Source organism: Eptatretus burgeri, chromosome 12, assembly GCF_056783735.1.
Source record: "Eptatretus burgeri isolate ZD-2024b chromosome 12, Ebu_testis_v1, whole genome shotgun sequence".
Lineage (NCBI taxonomy): Eukaryota > Metazoa > Chordata > Myxini > Myxiniformes > Myxinidae > Eptatretus > Eptatretus burgeri.
In genome coordinates this window covers 59,390,214-59,410,425 of record NC_140972.1, presented here as the reverse complement: position 1 = coordinate 59,410,425, position 20,212 = coordinate 59,390,214, and the positions used below count along the sequence as shown (strand labels likewise).

The window sequence follows — 20,212 nt, the reverse complement described above, 5'->3', positions numbered from 1 at the left end:
ATATATATATATATATATATATATATATATATATATATACATATATATGTGCTATTTGTGAATGTCTGCAGCTATGGAGGAATCGGTACAGTTTGAAACAGCAAAGGGCTGACCTTATGTGGCTTTTCTTGATTGCTTTATCTTTCTTTCTTTGGTTGGAAGAGAATGGGAATTAATTTATTGAAATCCTCACCACTTGGGGTAATTGATTATGTGACAGCTGGTTGATTGGTTATGCCTACCAATTACAGGTGAGAGACACGATTGGGTCTTGTTATTTATATGTATATGTGTGCATAAATACACGATACAGTGCCCTCCATAAGTATTGGAATAGTGAAGTCAAATTTATTATTGCTTCGAGAAATTTGAATTTGAGAACAAAAGATGAATATGAGGCAAGATTACAGAAGGTTAGCTTTTATTTCTTGGTATGTCTTTGCATATATGTTTTGCCATTGTATAACATTAACACTTTTTATGTTCAGTCCCCCATTTTAGGTAAGCATAAGTATTGGAACATATTAACTTAAAGTAAATTAACGTAGTCTGATCGTTAGTATTTGGTTGCATATCCCTTGTATACAATACTGCTTCGAGTCTGTGACCCATTCACATCACCAAACTCTTGGTATCTTCCTTTGAGATGCTTTGTCAAACATTTACTGCAGCCATTTTTCAGTTGTTTGTTTTGTGGGGTTTCTGACTTTTGTCTCCTCTTCAGAAAGTGAAATGCATGCTCCATTGGATTTTAATCAGGGGACTAACTTGGCCAGTCTAAAACCTTCCATCCCCCCCCCCCCCCGATGAACTCCTTGGGTGCATTGGCAGTGTGTTTTGGGTCATTGTCTTACTGTATGGTGAAGCATCACCCAATGAGTTTGGAGGCATTTTCTTCTACCGAGGCAGACAAAATTTTCTGTACACTTCCGCATTCATTCTGTTGCTGCCATCATTAATTACATCAAAGATGAGTGAGCCAGTTCCAGAGGAAGCCCTGCAAGCCCAAGCCATGACACCACTTCCACCATGCTTCACAGATGAGGTTGTTTGCTTTGGATCATATGCAGTTCCTTCCTTTCTCCACACTTTGGCCTTTCCATCGCTTTGGTAAAGGTTCATCTTGGTCTCATCTGTCCATAAAACTTTCTTCCAGAACTCTACTGGCCACCTCTGTACTTCTTGGCAAATTCTAATCTGGCCTTTCTGTATTGTGTGCTGATGAGAGGTTTCCATATTGTGGTGTAGCCTTTGTAATTCTCCTGTCAAAGTCTTCTGCGAACGGTCGATTGTGATACTTTCACCTCTGCACTCTGGACGTTGTTGGTAATGTCATTGACAGTTGTTTTAGGGTTTTTCTTCACAGCTCTGATGATTTTTCTGTCATCAACTGCAGTTGTTTTCCTTGGCCGACCTGGCCGTTCTCTCTTGCTAAGTACAATAGTGGTTTCTTTCTTTTTCAAGGTATTCCAAATTGTTGTATTTGCTTTGCCCGATTTTTGTGCTATAGTTCGAATTGAATTATTCTGTTCTTTCAGGTTCCAAGTTGCTTGCTTTTCTTTCATGGACAGTTCTCTGGTATTTATATTGGTTTCTGCCTACTGACTCCAAAGGCAGATTCTCAAGGCAAAAGCAAAGGCTAAAACCAAGACTAGACATTCACAGCTGTTTTCTGTATGAACAATCAATGCAACAAGAAACATCTGTCAGTAATTTGTTCCAAAACTTACCTAAAATGGGGGGACTGAACAGGAAAAGTGCTATTGTTCTACAATGGTAAAACATATACAAAGAAATACTAAGAAATATAACCTGACCTTCTGTACTCTTGCCTCGTATTCATCTTTTGATCTCAAATCCAAATTTCTTGAGGATGTAGCAAAAAACAAATTTGTCTCTGAAATTTGTGTCTAAATGCAACAATCACTGTGTACTCGCCAACAGCAATAACTGAGTGAAACTTGTCAACGTTCTGCGCTCAAGGTGCATTAGTGAAAATCCAATCTGCCTGTTGTTGTTGTTCTTCTTTCGGCTGCTCCCGTTAGGGGTCGCCACAGCGGATCATCCGTTATGATCCGCATACTTATTTGGCATAGGTTTTACGCCGGATACCCTTCCTGACGCAACCCTGGTCGCCTCTTACGACACAGGGATAAGGACTGGGTTTCGCCATGATTCTGGGCTGCCCTACACCCTCTCATAGCGCGGCACAGGGCAGAGCACCCGTCCTCAAGCGATCCTCCAACCCAAGCCTCCGAGTAGCCGGATTACAGGCGCACGCCACTACGCAGATCCAATCTGCTTGTGAAACGGGTTAATAATTGTCTAATTATGTAAGTGCTATGGAGCCCATTCCTGATGACCACACAGTCTCATCAAAACAGGGGTATTTATTAACAAGGAATTGGGGAAAGGGGAGAAGGCAAGACCGCACAGAGGCGATTACAATCTATCGGTCTATAATAATAAATGTGAGTGTGTCAGTTGCTGTGTCATTGTGTGTGTCTCCTCCATAACTCCAAAACAGTGAAACTTAGTGGGTCGAAACTCTGCTTGCATACTTGGGGAACTCCAAGGAAGTGCATGAATGAAAACTTGGTGTTTGGGTAAATTTCAGCACCCCTTTTGAAGATAATTCACAGCCTTATTAAATTAAAACAAAAACAGGCTCCGTTCCTCGTCAGACCGCTTTTCACCTCTCAAAAGTCTTAATCGGCTGTATCTGCCATTTGTATCGGCCGACTAAAAATGCCTTGCCTTGAAACACGTCATAATGGTTTCTGTACGATCGAGCTTCATACCTACGAATTGCTGTACACTTCGTTGATCATCATACCGAACAAATCCATGTATACATTGCTAATCACTTGCCAAGCCAGCCATTCCTTATCAACTGATGTTTGTGAGCCATGGTGATGCAGTCGCTAGCAGTGTAATTGCCTTTTTTATCACAGCGCATGTCGTTTTCTGTGTGTGCGTGCGTGCGTGCGTGCGTGCGTGCGTGCGTCCATAACTCCAAAACCATGAAGCCTATCAGTCTGAAACTTTGCATGCAAACTCAGGGAACTTCAAGGAAGTGCATAAGTGAGAATTGGGTGTTGGGGTTAATTAAAACATCCCTTTTGAAGATAATTAACGGCCATATTTAATTATATCCTTTATCAGGCGTATCCTCGGCCACCGCGCTCTCGATGGAGTCTTAAGGTGCATCCTGGGTAACCTCGCTGGGGTCTCAAGCCTCCATGTAGTGGGGCAGATAACAGCAATTTTTGAGAGGAATCGTGCAAATGATGATAAAAGCATCAAATTTGGTACATTTGTTTTCCAGGGGATTCCAATCAAATCTGCCTGATTTGAAAATCCAAATTTTGAAAAATTTGCAAAAAAAAAAACAAAACAAAAAAATTTTTGAAGTCACAGCCGGCTGAAACTCTTAAAGCGCAAGTGAACATCCCAGACAGAGAACCAAGGGGAGATGCAGTCATCATTGATGGCTCAGCACTTATCAATGCCCTACCTCCACGCACTTCAAAGATATTTGATGACTATGCTAAAGAAGACATCATCCCAAAGGTGGAATCCTATGGTGCCAGGTACGAGAGGGTGGGCGTAGTGTTTGATGTGTACAAGAAGTCAAGTCTGAAGTCCGAGGCAAGGTAGAAAAGGGGGCAAGGAATCAGAAGAAGAGTGACAGGAACCAGTACGACCCCAAGTAACTGGAGAAGCTTTCTTCGAGATGACAGCAACAAGACTGAGCTGTTTCACTTCCTTGCGGAAAAGATGTGTGAAGCACAGACGACAAGCACAGTCATTGTCACAAAAGGAGAACATGTCATTAGCAACACAAGGAAGTCACTGGATGCTGTGTCTCCATGTTGTCATGAAGAAGCTGACACTCAAATATTTGTACATGCCAGCGATGCAACGACGAATGGTAGCAAGTCCATTATCATCAAGGCTAATGACACGGACGTACTAGTCATAGCAATATCTGTACTGCCATCCTTACAGGAACTAGGTCTTGAGAACATGTGGATTGCCTTTGGCCAAGGAGCCAAGGCGCGATGGATTTCAGTCCATGAGGTAGTTTCTGCAATAGGGCCTGAGAAAGCTCGAGGGATCCCATACTTCCATGCGTTCACTGGATGTGACGTTGTGCCTGCCTTCCACGGTAAAGGGAAGAAAACTGCAGGGCAGACTTGGAACGTCTTTGATGATGTTTCTGAAACATTCACCAATCTCAGGCAGCATCCAACACTGATTCGTGATCTTGACTTTTTTGAAGTTTTATTATTATTTTTTTTTTTTCAAAATTTGGATTTTCAAATCAGGCAGATTTGATTAGAATCCCCTGGAGAACAAATGTGCCAAATTTGATGCTTGTATCATCATTTGCACGATTTTTCTACTATCTACTACACTAGTGTGTTTTGGCCTGCTCAACCATGCCTTGACTTTTTACAGGCTGCACCGATTTCTTAATGATGATTTTTTTTTCTCACTTTCCTCACTAATATTATCAAATGCCTGATCATCATATCTACGAATCGCTGGATACATTGCAATGCTTATGAACACCCGGAGATTTCAGCGTTCATGGAATTTATATCATTTCCACACATGCCATAACATTGAGAATCTCTTAAAAGCTAAGCCGAATTGCAAAATTTCAGCTCCTGAATTGAACTTGGCAACAGTTCTGACTGCTGAAAAATGTGTTCATTTGTCAAATTCGGACATATTTGATTTTCCGGGCATCTCCAGGAGGTGTGTGTTTAATATGATGGCTTGGTGATTACTAATTGCATGCCAAGCGAATCGTTCCTTATCAACTATTGAATTGGAGTGCTTGCTTGGGTGCTTAAGCTGCTTACTGAGTGCCTGACAGTGTCGATAGCGGTAGAGTTTGTGATCCGATCAGGATGTACAGTTGACAGTTGCTGCAAGGTATGTGGTACTTATGGGTACATTTGGATTTTGAAGGGACTATCTGCGAGTGTGTATGCATGTCTGCATGCTTGGTGGTGGCAAAGTTTCATCCCATACCCGATGATGATGATGATGATGATGATGATGATGATGATGATGATGATGATGATGATGATGGGCTATCGAAAGGTTTCTCTTTGTGAGTTCCAAAGCAAAATATATTTGATAACACCCAATTTCCGAGCCATTTGCCGTATTCACGTATTTTCTAAATTATTGAGCCAAATTTTTTTTTCTTCCCTTCACATGTTGCTTGCCAGCTGTTTATAAATATTAATGTTTATCCACATCTCCTTGAAATGTTTATAATGCAACATTGTTTTTAAAATTTGTTTATTGGAATTCCCCCAAAACAACAGTGAAACAGACATGAAACAATTGCTTAACACCGCCTTGCGCTTCCTGTGCGTGGGGTAATAACAACCAGTATGTAATAAACAAATATAAATTAATCGGTAAATAAACCCGTTTATCCCTTACCGCCCTCAAACAACACAAATTTTGGAGATTTCTTAACAGTACTCATCTTGGGGTCTGTTCACTCACTCGACAAGAACACAGTACAGGGAATCCTTACTTCCTTACTAGAATTCACGCACTGGTGTGTGTGTGTGTGTGTGTGTGTGTGTGTGTGTGTGTGTGTGTGTGTGTGTGTGTGTGTGTGTGTGTGTGTGTGTGTGTGTGTGTGTGTGTGTGTGTGTGTGCGTGTGCGTGCTTCTCCTCTTGACCGATTACATCCAGAACTGCTACATCGGATCAGCATGACCCCAACTAGTGCATAGGGTTGTTTTTATCTTTGCCGGTGGTCTTCGAGGGGGGAGGAAAGGGAGACGAAAATTCTCTATGTAAATGTGCATCGTGTAGCACCTCTCCAGGTGGGAGAGGGTATTAAAAGTTCCCCACCCTTTACAGTCGAGTTTTCCTGTCCCCACGTCTTCCAGTGTAATGATGTGTTTTGAATTCTAAGCAGTAGGTATTATTTTATTTTTATATAATAAAAATTTTATATATTATAACCTGTTTTATTTTATTTTTTGGGAGCGATTGAGGCAGCTGCCAGCTATACACCACCCAAATTAAGGTATGTGCCAGAAGAATGTGTTGCATGCTTGGAACAAGATCCCCCATCGGGTGGGTACTCTGCTAGGACAAATAACAAGACCAAGAGGTTGATTGCAAACCCAGAGGCAAGCTATGCAGGACTTCAGAAGCAAGAGTTATCAGCAACTTTCTGGTGCAACCCGGCATAAAAACTCCTCAAGCTCTGGAATAGTGGCTCTCTCAAAGCCCTCTGCTCTGGGGATGAAATGCTCACAGCTCCGGCACATTCAGAGATTCAGGCGTTCTCTTCCCTCATGCTGTTCCTCCAAACGGCTGCCTCCTCTCGGGGTAATTCTCGTTCTCTCAGCTTCCACGGCTCCTCTCCCAGAACCGCTGTAATGGTCAACCGCCTCTTTCTGTCAGATGCATCACCAACTGACAACCGCTCGTGTGATAACCGTCGATCTGACCTCGTGCCTGGCCACGTGAGTGAGCTCCCGTGGGGAGGAAATTGCCGACTTCCTCAATGCTGTTTCGCTCCGACAATCAGTAACTGTGGTGAGGCTAATGGCTGGCTATCAATACAGATTCGCCACACCTGCACATTCTCATGGCTTGAGCTGCAAAGCTCTCGTATCTGCTTTGTAAAGACATGTAAACAGGATTTTTTTTTTTTAAAAACGCACAGGCAGAGGTTTGACTGTGTGGGTGGGACAAAACAGTGGGGTGTCGAAAACAAACATCTCACTGCACATACGCAACACATATCTATTTCACAAATAGTACCTCACACTTATCTCAACAAATGCTAAGAAATACCTGTGATTCTACGAAGCAGTTTTATTAACCCTTAAAGATTATTCCCACAACAGTACTTTCAAAGAACACTGGCTCATTTGTGCACGAAGATCCCAAGCTCCATTGCTGCTTGGATTTGTTTTTGGGATGTTGAGAGAGAGAGAGTGTTCTGTCTTCTCACTCGGATTGCTTTGAAAGTATTGTTGTCTATGTCAATGCAGATTACACTCTACTTATGCAACTCGTGGCCTTCCTTGTACTCTTACTACAGTTTCAGTGCAAGTTTGAGACAGTTTCTGTCGAAATGTTTCCCCGTACAAGGTGTCGCGGACTGTTTGATGCGATACCGTGATTTGATTTTAAAACATTTTTGCATGTTCCTACTTTGATGTTTGTTCTTTCACAAGTTTATACACAGTTGCATTAATCTTGCGTGACCTTTCGGACAGGTGTGTGCCTGCCAGGTGCGTGCTACGGGGAAGATGTATGCCTGCAAAAAGCTGGAAAAGAAGAGGATCAAGAAGAGGAAAGGCGAAACAATGGCTCTGAATGAGAAGCAGATTTTGGAGAAGGTCAACAGTCGATTTGTGGTGAGTCTGCACCAGTTTTGGTGATCCCCTCTTGAATGCAAAAATAATTCTGTCTTTCACCAGTATGGAACATCCGTTCTAAATGCTCACCATGTGCGAGTGCATTTACTTCCCATATCTCACCACCTGCTCTGATGGTCCATCTTTGATTTGAAGATCTTTGCCGTGTTTTGCAATAGAATCGTCGTTTCCTTGTTATTGTCAACACTAACTGGTCATTGCTCATCAATCAACAATATCCCGTTCCCTTCACAAAGCTGGCCTCTATGGACAAGAAAGAAGCCATTACTGAAAAAGGTGCATCTGAAAGCTCAAATGGAGTTTACGAAAAAACATTTTAATGATACTGCAGGCATGTGGAGAAAAAAATATTTTGGTCATACGAGATAAAAATTGAACTTTTTGGTCTAAATCCTAAGCGTTATGTCTGGTGCAAACCTAACACTGCACCACCCATTGAACACCATCTCTACTGTAGAGCACGGTGGTGGCAGCATCATGCTATGGGGCTGCTTTTCATCAGCAGGGACTGGCAAGCTTGTCAGGAAAGAAGGGACAACAGACGGTGCAAAGTACAGGAGAATCCTTGATGAAAACCTGCTTGAGTCAGTCATGAACCTGAAACTGGGTTGGAGATTCACATTTCAGCAGGACACTGATCTGAAGCACAAAGCTTAAGCCACACTGGAGTGGATGAATGGAAGAAAAGAAATGTTCTTGAGAAGCCCATATTCCTGACTTGAACCCAATTGAGAATTTGTGGCGAGACTTGAATATTTGCAGTCCATTGACGATCCCCATCAAACTTGGCAGAACTAAAGCAATTTTCATGTGAATGATGGGAAACGATTTCACCATCTCGCTGTGAAAAGCTGGTAGAGACCTACCCAAAAATACTCATAGTCGTCATTGCTGCAAAAGGTGCTTCCACCAAGTCCTGACCCAAGGGGCTGAATACTTTTGTAACCATTGGATTTTGACGTTTTTTGTAGGGATTCCTGACATTTAACCTCCTTCAACTCACGGTGTTTTGTTTGATCTCGTCAGTTATCAACAAAAAAGTTCATTTGGAAAAATTGTTTCTCCATAATTTAGAATTCATCTAAATGTGACATTATTGGTAGGGGGGGGGGGTGAATACTTTTGCAGGTCACTATACATACAACATGCAACCGTGGCCAAAAAGATTGGCACCCTTGCACTTTTTTTTTCAAATAACTCACAATTTTCCAGAAAAATAAGTTGAAATTGACTAAAGTATTTGGTGTCCACAATTCTTTATTTCACTGTTAATATTACAGAACTTTTGTTTTTGATTCAGAACTTAATGTATCCTTTTAAATCAGAAAATAAAAAGAAATGGCATTGACAAAATTATTGACACCCTCGACTGAATATTTGGTATCGCAGCCTTTGGACAAAAAAAAACTGCAGTCAAGCTCTTCCTTCCTACACCTCCACTGACAGTTTGGCCCACTCTTCTTGTGTAAACTACTCCAGTTCTCCCAGATTTGAAGGGTGCCTTCTCCCAACTGCTGTTTTCAGATCTCCCCACAGGTGTTCAAGGGGATTTAGATCTGGACTCATTGCTGCTCACTTCAGAACAGTCCAGCGTTTTGTCTTGAACCATTCGTGGGTGCTTTTTGAAGTGTGTTTGGGGTCATTGTCCTGCTGCAAGACCCATGACTTTTGATGGAGACCCAGCTTTCTGACATTGGGTTGAACATTGTGCTCCAAAATGCCTTGGTAATCCCCTGATTTCAAGGCACCCAGTGCCAGAGGTAGCACAGCAACCACAAAACATCACTGAACCTCCTCCATGTTTGGCTGTAGGGAAGGTATTCTTTTCTTTGAAGGCTTCATTTTGTTTTCTGTAAACATAGAGATGATGTGCTTTACCAATAAGCTCGAATTTGGTCTCATCTGTCCAGAGGACATTCTCCCAGAAGGATTTTGGCTTGTTCAGATGTTTTTTGGCAAACTCCAGTCAGGCTTTCTTCTGTCTCTCTCTCTCAGCAGGGGGTCCTCCTGGATCTCCTACCATAGAACCCCCTTTCATTGAGTTGGCGATGGATGGTGCGAGTTGAAACTGTCGTATCTTGTGTTTGAAGGTCAGCCTGAATCTGTGGCAGTTGATCGGGGTACTTTCTCCATCATTCAAACAATGCTTCAATGCAGTCTTCCATCAAGTTTTCTCTTACGGCAACTGCATTGCCATAGGCCTTAAACTTCCTGATAGCATCGTGTCCAGTGGACACAGGGACATCAAGGTCTCTGGAGATGGACTTGTAGCCTTGAGATTGTCCATGCTTGGCTACAATCTTGTGTCTGACCTCCTCAGACAATTTTCTGGTTTTCTCTTTTCTCCATGCTCATTGTGGTAAACACAGTGACACAAAACAGCAGAATGACTCCTTTTCTCTATTCAAACCAGTTGAATGAGCAATTTTTTATATTGCAGGCACCTGCAACTCACCACAGGTGGGTTCAATTCCAAAGTAAAGGTGAATCACCTGCTTGAAATCTAATTATTTCTAACAACTTCTAAAAGGTGCCAATAATATTGTCCGGGTCATTTTACGTTTAGAATTTCTGTGTGGAATAAGTGAAGATTTTGTAATTTTTTTTCAGCTTTTTTTGTTTTGTTCCACTGCAAACCAAAGAAATACATTTGTGGACACCAATATATTTTTATATTTCAACAATTTTCTGGAAGAAATAGTGCATTATTTGAAAAAAAGTGCAAGGGTGCCAATATTTTTGGCCACGACTGTACTTCCCCTCCAATACTCGTTATCCCCACACTTTTTGAAAAAAACGGGGAGATATTGTAATTGGCTGTCTGTCTGTCTGTTTCTTTCTTTCAGACTATCTGTGTGTGTCCATCTGTCTGTCTGTGTGTCACGCTATCTCCTGAACGGTTGGGCAGAAATTCACCAAACTTGGTTGTTATGATCACCATATTTCAAGGATGATGCAAGAGCAGTGTCATTTTTGGCTCCGCCCTCTCAGGCATGGTCAAAAGGTCAAAAATAAAAAATTAAATTGCAGGCACATTTTCAAAAAAAACATTTTAAATGAATCTTTATTCATGAAATCAATATTGGAGGACGCATGAAACGTATAAACAATGTTTTTTGGATTTGACCCCCAGTTTCATGGCTTAGGGGCTTGTGACACGGTCATAAGGGTCAAAACGGGGGAAAAGATTTAACTCAAAATTTGATATTTCGGTCATTCCTGGGGGAAATTTTTTGCCATCTTTCAACTTTGCTTGAGGCGAGAAGCGTGGGGATTTGTGATGGCGTACCATCAACTTCACTCTAGTTATTACCTCTGCCACCAAAGGTTGAAGGCAGTTATGTTCTCATCACGGTTCGTCTGTTTGTTTGTTTGTTTCTTGGCAAAAAAATATATTTTTGCCATGTATGTTGGTCTGTCGCGTTTGTCTGTCTGTTTGTCACACGATTTTTGGCCACAGTTTTCAAGCAATCCTTGTGAATGTTTATGTGAAGGTAGGTGACCGGCCAAGGACAGCAACACTTAATTTTGATGAAGATCTGAATCCAGATCCAGATACGAGTATTTTTTAATCTATAAAGATCAGACCAAAAACGATATGTAGCATGATATTTCAAAATTGATTGGGCCCGATATGGTGGAGGTATGCACTCTTCCATGTGCCCTTCTAGTTATAATTATTATTATCATGATTATTATTATTTGCATCAATGACCACAGTGTCTTCTACAATGTCACTGATGCTCACTTTTCACTCTTAGCATTGGTCTTTTGGCCTTTTATTGAAGATGTGAAGTTTTGTTTTTAACTGTTTTGTTGAATGTCAGTTACTGACCATCCTGCTTGATTTGTGGCCAAAGCGTTGTTTCCATACTTTGATCCCCTTTGAACTTGCATTGCTCCAGACACAATATCGCATCTCTTTTTTTTTCTTGTAGGTATAAAATGTCAGCTCATTCAAGAGTTAAGTGACAAGAGGGTAAAAGGCAAAATAAATTGACAGTGCAACAGTCGAACAAAAGTTGGATGCAAAGCAAGGGAATGAACAAACAGGGAAAGAGGGGACAAAGGATGCAAGGAAACGCAGGAAGCTGCATGTAAGATGCTAGGGTTATTGGGGGTAGAAAAGATCGTGTGTAGCGATGAGTGATCTCATGAGATGTTCGTGCATCAATTGTTTTTAGAAGGCCTGGATGGAAGAGTGTGACTAAACTGCCTCCAGAAGGTGATTCCACAAATCAGAAAAAAATATTTGAGGTGTGCACTAGCCTGGCTTTTTTTTGTGGGTGGGAGTTTAACCAGGATCACTTTACTGGAAGAACATCATCCCTTGATAATGAAACCTGGGATACTGTGGGATCTGCATCACCTGAGATACCTGGGATACTATGGGGAAAAAGGTTTTGTCCGCCCCCCCCACCCCCGCCCCACCATGGAAAAAGTATGGTAGTTCGAGAGAGAGAGAGTGTTTGGGAATAAAAGAAAGAATTTGTGAATTTAGAAACTGCTATGGATTTTGGAATGGAGAAGCATGGGTTACATGTTATTGTGTGTTCGGCTTGTTTACAGGTTAGTCTGGCATACAGCTATGAGACGAAGGATGCACTTTGCCTGGTACTCACCATCATGAATGGCGGTGACCTTAAATTCCACATTCACAACATGGGAAACCCTGGTTTTGAGGAGGAACGTGCTGTCTTCTACGCTGCTGAGATATGCTGTGGCCTCGAGGACTTGCACAGAGAAGGAATTGTGTACAGGTGCATACATTTTTCCATAGACATACAAACGTCCATTTATGAAAGTTCCTTTCTCCTGACCCAACCTCATATCTTTCTGATTCGTCTTTACCTCTGAAATAGCCTGAATGATTTGACGAGTAAAGAATCCATCCTTGCAGACAGGTTAATTCACCCACTTCTATGACGTCTACAGGTTTATCTTGTCATCATTTGTAATACCGGCTTTTACATACGATACACATTCACACAGAAAGAGTTGGGGTCCTCCCACAACCCTGAACCTCTGAGATTAATTTTCTTTTACCTTTAAAAAAACCTCCCCATAAACACCCCAAGTACAACCACCATTTTTCAATTCATTCTGTCCAGCGGTTCAGGAGTGCATGGAATTTAAAATATACAAACAAACACAAACCATATGATATTTAGTATGACAATTCCCCCCCCCCCACACTTTTATAAGTCTTTGGTATGACTTGGCTGGGGTTTGAACCACTGACCTGCCAGACTCAGAGCAGACGCTCTAAACATTACGCCACCAAGGCTGGTTGATGTCTTTATTCTTTCTGAGAACCTGAAAGATGTCTTTCTAACTTGGCGGAAAAAAATTTTTCGCTAAGTATTTTGGTCTGGAGCGTTTGTCTGTCTGTCTCACACAATTTTTGGCCACAGTTTTCAAGCAATCATTCTGAATTTTTTTTGTGTATGTAAGTGACTGGCCAGGGACAGCAACGCTTCATTTTGGTGAAAATCCGAATCCGGATCCGTATCTGAGAATTTTTGGAAGTGTTTCTTCACCATTGAGAGATTGGTATAAAAACAATATTGCATGATATCTCAAAAAGTTGTAGACGGATTCGGCTGAAACTTGGTGGGCATACTGGGTGTGTGACAAGGATGAATTGATTCGATTTCCATGAAGATCTGAATCTGAATCCGGATTCGAGAATTTTTCAAACGATCCTTCACCATTGAGATCAGGTCAGGTCAGGTGTGGGAACATGCGCCGGAGCAGCACATCGCTGCGTCCACTTTCTGCCAGGGGCCTCTGGCTGGCCATCCCCCATGTATATGCCAGGCCCATCCCCATCTCCTTGAGATGCTGATCAACCTGCTGCAACCACGAGGCACATGGTCGGCCCATTGGCCTTCTCCATTCGAGGCTCCCTTGCTGAGAGAATCTGGTGAGCAGGATCAGCGTCAGGAAAACGAGCCACATGTCCATACAGCCGCAGCTGACGCTCACGGTCTATGCAGGTAACACATCTCATTTGAGTCTCTCTCAGCAACTGCTCGTTGGACACAAGGTCTGACCAGCGATAGCCAAGGATTCTCCGAAGAGACTGAGTCCCAAAGGAATTAAATCTCCGTTTCAGGTCCCTGGTCAGAGTCGAAGTCTCACATTGGGAGAGCAAGACTGAAGGCCCTGAAGACTCAGACTTTCGTCCTCCTGCACAGGTACCAGCAGTGCCACACCACATGATACAGTAAATCCCTCCCCAGACCCGATCCAGACGTCCATTGCCCTCTGGCTCACAGCCAGCAGAGACATGAATATCACTGCTAAGGTATTCGACATATGGCCAAAAATGATACATAGCACAATATCTCAAAAGGTTTTGGAGGGATTCCACAGAAACTTTATGGACAGGCTGGGTGTGTGACAAGGACGAATTTTCGTGAAGATTAAAATCCGGATCCGTATACGAGGATTTTTAAAGTGATTCTTCACCATTGAGAGATGGGCCAAAAACTACGTATAGCATGATATCTCAAAAAGTTGTGGATGAGTTGACAAAACTAGGTAGATGAGTTGGTTCGGTGACAAGAACAAGCCGATTCAATTTTGGTTAAGGTCCGGATTCAGATCCGACCTATCGGTGGGATACAAAATGTAAACTGTTCAGCCTGGTGAAGGTATACGCTCTACCGAGTGCTATTATGTTTTGGCAAGTGTTACTGAGTGATTTTTCACTATATTCTGTCCTTCCTTTTCAAAAGAATGTGCAACCACTTCCTCCTTCAGTTAGCTAGGGACTTCATGCTCGTTGCAGTGAGGGTCACAATATCGATGTTGGAACATACAAGTTATTTGGCGATTGAGGCTGTTTTTCTCTCTGAGTCTGTTAATGAGGATATCGAAAAGAATCCTAACATCCCAAGTGGCAAGATCGATGTGATACCCGTTATTCTCATTTGCTCAACCGCGTGAACAGAATACCCATTGGTTGAGGGAGATTTTCTGGTTGAGTACAGCAGACAATTTTTGAGTCACCTCATTTCAATTTGGGTAATATATTTGTATATATTAGCCCCATTCCAATTTGGGTAAGCAGTGTAGTCCTAAATAATACTACTAACTCACCTGGGATACTACTAAATGATGTTGCTTCCAACACCAAGCGATTAATGTCCCAGATTGCCTACATGCAGAGTTAATATGAGTTCCCTTACAAGGAACTTCAACGCAGAAAGAAGCCATTTTGCCCATCCAGCATGCACAATGGTTGCCAACCGATGGTTGTTTAATCCATGCTCTGATATTTTAAATGCTGCGCATCAAGTGATGAAGCAGCACGTACCATTTTTAAAGTCGTTGGTATGACTTGGCTGGTCCAAATTGACAACCTTCCAGGCTTAGAGTGACCCAAAGTGGCCAAAAGTGACTGAAAGGTTTGACAAGTGCAGTCATCAGTAGTCATATTTACAACCGAAAATAAAACTCGTATCGTGTCCAATACAAACAGGTGCAGTTTCTTATGTAAAACGTTTGCCCTATTATTGGAAGACTACATTGCTGTTGACACATTATTGTGCAGCGTTGCTGTGTTGACTGACTGGACACAACTTTGGGTTGTGGGGCCATTGATGTTGAGTAATCTACTGATGTGGACCTGCGACCGGGGTTGTGGATCTGCCGTTTGGAGAGGTTCTGGGCTGGAAGGATCGAAACCTCGACGAGAAACAGTGCCCAGCTGATGATCCGGGCAGTTGGAAAATCAGTCAATTGTTTATAACTTAAAGTTATAACTTGAAATAAAATAGCTTTTGTAAGTATTTACCAGTACTGTGTGTGTGTGTGTGTGTGTGTGTGTGTGTGTGTGTGTGTGTGTGTGTGTGTGTGTGTGTGTGTGTGTGTGTGTGTGTGTGTGTGTGTGTGTGTGTGTGTGTGTGTGTGTGTGTGTGTGTGTGTGTGTGTGTGTGTGTGTGTGTGTGTGTGTGTGTGTTTTGTTATGTCTGGCTTTCTTCTTGTGACCATGGTGCAGTCATTGGTCTTTATTTTGATAAAACTGTTTATAATCTGTCTTGTTCAGGATTTTCTTAACTTGGGGCAAAACCGGCACCACTTGAAAGTAGGGATTAGGCTTTTGACTTCTTTTATTCCCATTGTAATCAACACAGAAAACTTAATTCCAAGAAATGAAAAACAACGAGAGCACCACGTGATGAAGCCAAACCGATAATATTGTTATAGCCACTTGGCCGGTCAGAGAATTACCGAATCATGTGGATCATCAACCAGGTTCAACGACCCAAATCAGGGTTACAAGCCTTAAGTGCCGATACCTTAAGAGCCTGAAGCTGACAAAGGGTGACGTGCTCACATGGTGCACGCATCAGATGTATAACCGAGCAGCTGGTTATGATGCACCGTACACTACTTTACTAAGTGCTAGTCGCTTTTACCCAATTAAGCACCTTCAGGGCACTAATCGGGAAAGCTCAAACACTCGTACAGCAAAAATGGAGGACAAACAGTAGTAACAGCTCAAGGATTGTTTTAAAATAAAACAAGTCTGAAGACGACGATGGTTCACGAGCGGTATTTGACAATGTAGATTGTTTCAGAAGTCAAGGATGAGACAATGTGATCATGTTTGACCAAGTTATAAAAATGATCAACATGATGTGGTACGAGTGACAGGTTATTAGCTGCAAAATGTCGAAAACCCGGTTTCGTTCAACAACTTTCAAAATTTGACCTTTGCATAACCTTTAAAGGTCCCAAAACAATGTTGTGGACATTAAAATAAGGAAACAAGATACGTGCTATAGCTTATTGGAGTTAGTTCGTCGAAGAAGGTCGAAAACCCGGTTCGATTCCCACAACTTTGAAAATTTGACCTTTGTGAACTTTAAAGGTCAAAGGTCAAGGATTATGACCTTTGGTGCAAAATTTCCTCCAGAACATTCCAGGAACAATATAACGTCATATAGGCTATATGGCATTTCGCACTCCTCGGATTAATTATCCATACTTTGATGAAATCAGCGTAAAAACAAACTTGAAGGGGGCACCACGGGCAAGGTGTTCGAGATAGAGCAAAATGGTTTCAAGACTTTAGGTGGGGAATGACCTCAAGATTATGCATAAAAAAAATCTTGTCATCCTAGCTTTCAAAGTTTGGGCTGTCGTATGATTTTTAAGTCAAAATTTGCAATTTTCTAAGTTTTTGACCTTCTGACCTTGACTTTGGGACGAAAATGAAAAATCGGACGACGACAAGTTTTAATTAATTCATTTTGCTGTTCAAATACCGAAGAACCCATTCCATTCAGTCAATTCCCTCGGAGAAGATAGATTTTTAATCCGACTACCCCCTAAAAATGGTTATTTTTTGGGTGTGGCTCCACCCACAATGGGCGTAGCCACGCCCTCATCCAGGAAAACACAACTAGACATTGATATCGAACACATAACCAAGTTTCATCAAGATCGGATGAGAGTGCACGGAGTTATGCTCTGGACAGACGGACACACAGACACACAGACACAGACATAACGAATATAGTGGTCACTCTGGCTGGCACTCGTGAACCAATAACGAATATAGTGGTCACTCTGGCTGGCACTCGTGAACCAATAACGAATATAGTGGTCACTCTGGCTGGCACTCGTGAACCAATAACGAATATAGTGGTCACTCTGGCTGGCACTCGTGAACCAATAACAAATATAGTGGTGACTCTGGCTGGCACTCGTGAACCAATAACAAATATAGTGGTCACTCTGGCTGGCGCTCGTGAACCAATAACGAATATAGTGGTCACTGGCTGGCACTCGTGAACCAATAACGAATATAGTGGTCACTGGCTGGCACTCGTGAACCAATAACGAATATAGTGGTCACTCTGGCTGGCACTCGTGAACCAATAACGAATATAGTGGTCACTCTGGCTGGCACTCGTGAACCAATGACAAATATAGTGGTCACTCTGGTTGGCACTCGTGAACCAATAACGATAATAGTGGTCACTCTGGCTGGCACTCGTGAACCAATGATGAATATAGTGGTCACTCTGGCTGGCACTCGTGAACCAATAACGATAATAGTGGTCACTCTGGCTGGCACTCGTGAACCAATGATGAATATAGTGGTCACTCTGGCTGGCACTCATGAACCAATGACGAATATAGTGGTCACTCTGGCTGGCACTCGTGAACCAATAACGAATATAGTGGTCACTCTGGCTGGCGCTCGTGAACCAATAACGAATATAGTGGTCACTCTGGCTGGCACTCGTGAACCAATAACGAATATAGTGGTCACTCTGGCTGGCGCTCGTGAACCAATAACGAATATAGTGGTCACTCTGGCTGGCGCTCGTGAACCAATAACGAATATAGTGGTCACTCTGGTTGGCGCTCGTGAACCAATAACGAATATAGTGGTCACTATGGCTGGCGCTCGTGAACCAATAACGAATATAGTGGTCACTGGCTGGCACTCGTGAACCAATAACGAATATAGTGGTCACTGGCTGGCACTCGTGAACCAATAACGAATATAGTGGTCACTGGCTGGCACTCGTGAACCAATAACGAATATAGTGGTCACTCTGGTTGGCACTCGTGAACCAATGACGAATATAGTGGTCACTCTGGCTGGCACTCGTGAACCAATGATGAATATAATGGTCACTCTGGCTGGCACTCATGAACCAATAACGAATATAGTGGTCACTCTGGCTGGCACTCGTGAACCAATAACGAATATAGTGGTCACTCTGGCTGGCACTCGTAAACCAATAACGAATATAGTGGTCACTGGCTGGCACTCGTGAACCAATAACGAATATAGTGGTCACTCTGGTTGGCGCTCGTGAACCAATAACGAATATAGTGGTCACTCTGGTTGGCGCTCGTGAACCAATAACGAATATAGTGGTCACTCTGGCTGGCACTCGTGAACCAATAACGAATATAGTGGTCACTCTGGCTGGCACTCGTGAACCAATAACGAATATAGTGGTCACTCTGGCTGGCACTCGTGAACCAATGACAAATATAGTGGTCACTCTGGTTGGCACTCGTGAACCAATAACGAATATAGTGGTCACTCTGGCTGGCACTCGTGAACCAATAACGAATATAGTGGTCACTCTGGCTGGCACTCGTGAACCAATAACGAATATAGTGGTCACTCTGGCTGGCACTCGTGAACCAATAACGAATATAGTGGTCACTCTGGCTGGCACTCGTGAACCAATAACGAATATAGTGGTCACTCTGGTTGGCGCTCGTGAACCAATAACGAATATAGTGGTCATTCTGGTTGGCGCTCGTGAACCAATAACGAATATAGTGGTCACTCTGGCTGGCACTCGTGAACCAATAACGAATATAGTGGTCACTCTGGCTGGCACTCGTGAACCAATGACAAATATAGTGGTCACTCTGGTTGGCACTCGTGAACCAATGAAGAATATAGTGGTCACTCTGGCTGGCACTCGTGAACCAATAACGATAATAGTGGTCACTCTGGCTGGCACTCGTGAACCAATGATGAATATAGTGGTCACTCTGGCTGGCACTCATGAACCAATGACGAATATAGTGGTCACTCTGGCTGGCACTCGTGAACCAATAACGAATATAGTGGTCACTCTGGCTGGCACTCGTGAACCAATAACGAATATAGTGGTCACTCTGGCTGGCGCTCGTGAACCAATAACGAATATAGTGGTCACTCTGGTTGGCGCTCGTGAACCAATAACGAATATAGTGGTCACTCTGGTTGGCGCTCGTGAACCAATAACGAATATAGTGGTCATTCTGGTTGGCGCTCGTGAACCAATAACGAATATAGTGGTCACTCTGGCTGGCACTCGTGAACCAATAACGAATATAGTGGTCACTCTGGCTGGCACTCGTGAACCAATGACAAATATAGTGGTCACTATGGTTGGCACTCGTGAACCAATGAAGAATATAGTGGTCACTCTGGCTGGCACTCGTGAACCAATAACGATAATAGTGGTCACTCTGGCTGGCACTCGTGAACCAATGATGAATATAGTGGTCACTCTGGCTGGCACTCATGAACCAATGACGAATATAGTGGTCACTCTGGCTGGCACTCGTGAACCAATAACGAATATAGTGGTCACTCTGGCTGGCACTCGTGAACCAATAACGAATATAGTGGTCACTCTGGCTGGCGCTCGTGAACCAATAACGATTATAGTGGTCACTCTGGCTGGCGCTCGTGAACCAATAACGATTATAGTGGTCACTCTGGCTGGCGCTCGTGAACCAATGACGAATATAGTGGTCACTCTGGCTGGCGCTCGTGAACCAATAACGAATATAGTGGCCACTCTGGCTGGCGCTCGTGAACCAATAACAAATATAGTGGCCACTCTGGCTGGCGCTCGTGAACCAATAACGAATATTGTGGTCACTCTGGCTGGCACTCGTGAACCAATAACGAATATAGTGGCCACTCTGGCTGGCGCTCGTGAACCAATAACGAATATAGTGGCCACTCTGGCTGGCGCTCGTGAACCAATAACGAATATTGTGGTCACTCTGGCTGGCGCTCGTGAACCAATAACGAATATAGTGGTCACTCTGGTTGGCGCTCGTGAACCAATAACGAATATAGTGGTCACTCTGGCTGGCACTCGTGAACCAATAATGAATATAGTGGTCACTCTGGTTGGCGCTCGTGAACCAATAACGAATATAGTGGTATATATCGGTTTCGAGCTATTTCTCAATGGTGAAGAATCACTTTAAAAATTCTC

At 42.9% G+C, this 20,212-nt stretch overlaps 1 protein-coding gene and 1 long non-coding RNA gene across 13 annotated transcripts in view; one reads left to right on the top strand and one right to left on the bottom strand.

Annotated features, from left to right (window-relative positions):
• The window catches only part of LOC147015710 (uncharacterized), a 173,893-nt gene that overhangs the window by 92,529 nt on the left and 61,152 nt on the right, over window positions 1-20,212 (bottom strand). The window lies entirely within an intron of this gene.
• Window positions 1-20,212, top strand: part of LOC147015711 (G protein-coupled receptor kinase 5-like) — a 243,326-nt gene that overhangs the window by 180,374 nt on the left and 42,740 nt on the right. For all 10 annotated transcript variants that reach the window (XM_085848149.1, XM_085848150.1, XM_085848145.1 and 7 more), the window contains 2 exons: window positions 7,278-7,418; window positions 12,009-12,199. In XM_085848149.1, coding sequence (XP_085704275.1) covers window positions 7,278-7,418; window positions 12,009-12,199 — 332 coding nt within the window. The remainder of the gene's footprint in view (window positions 1-7,277; window positions 7,419-12,008; window positions 12,200-20,212) is intronic.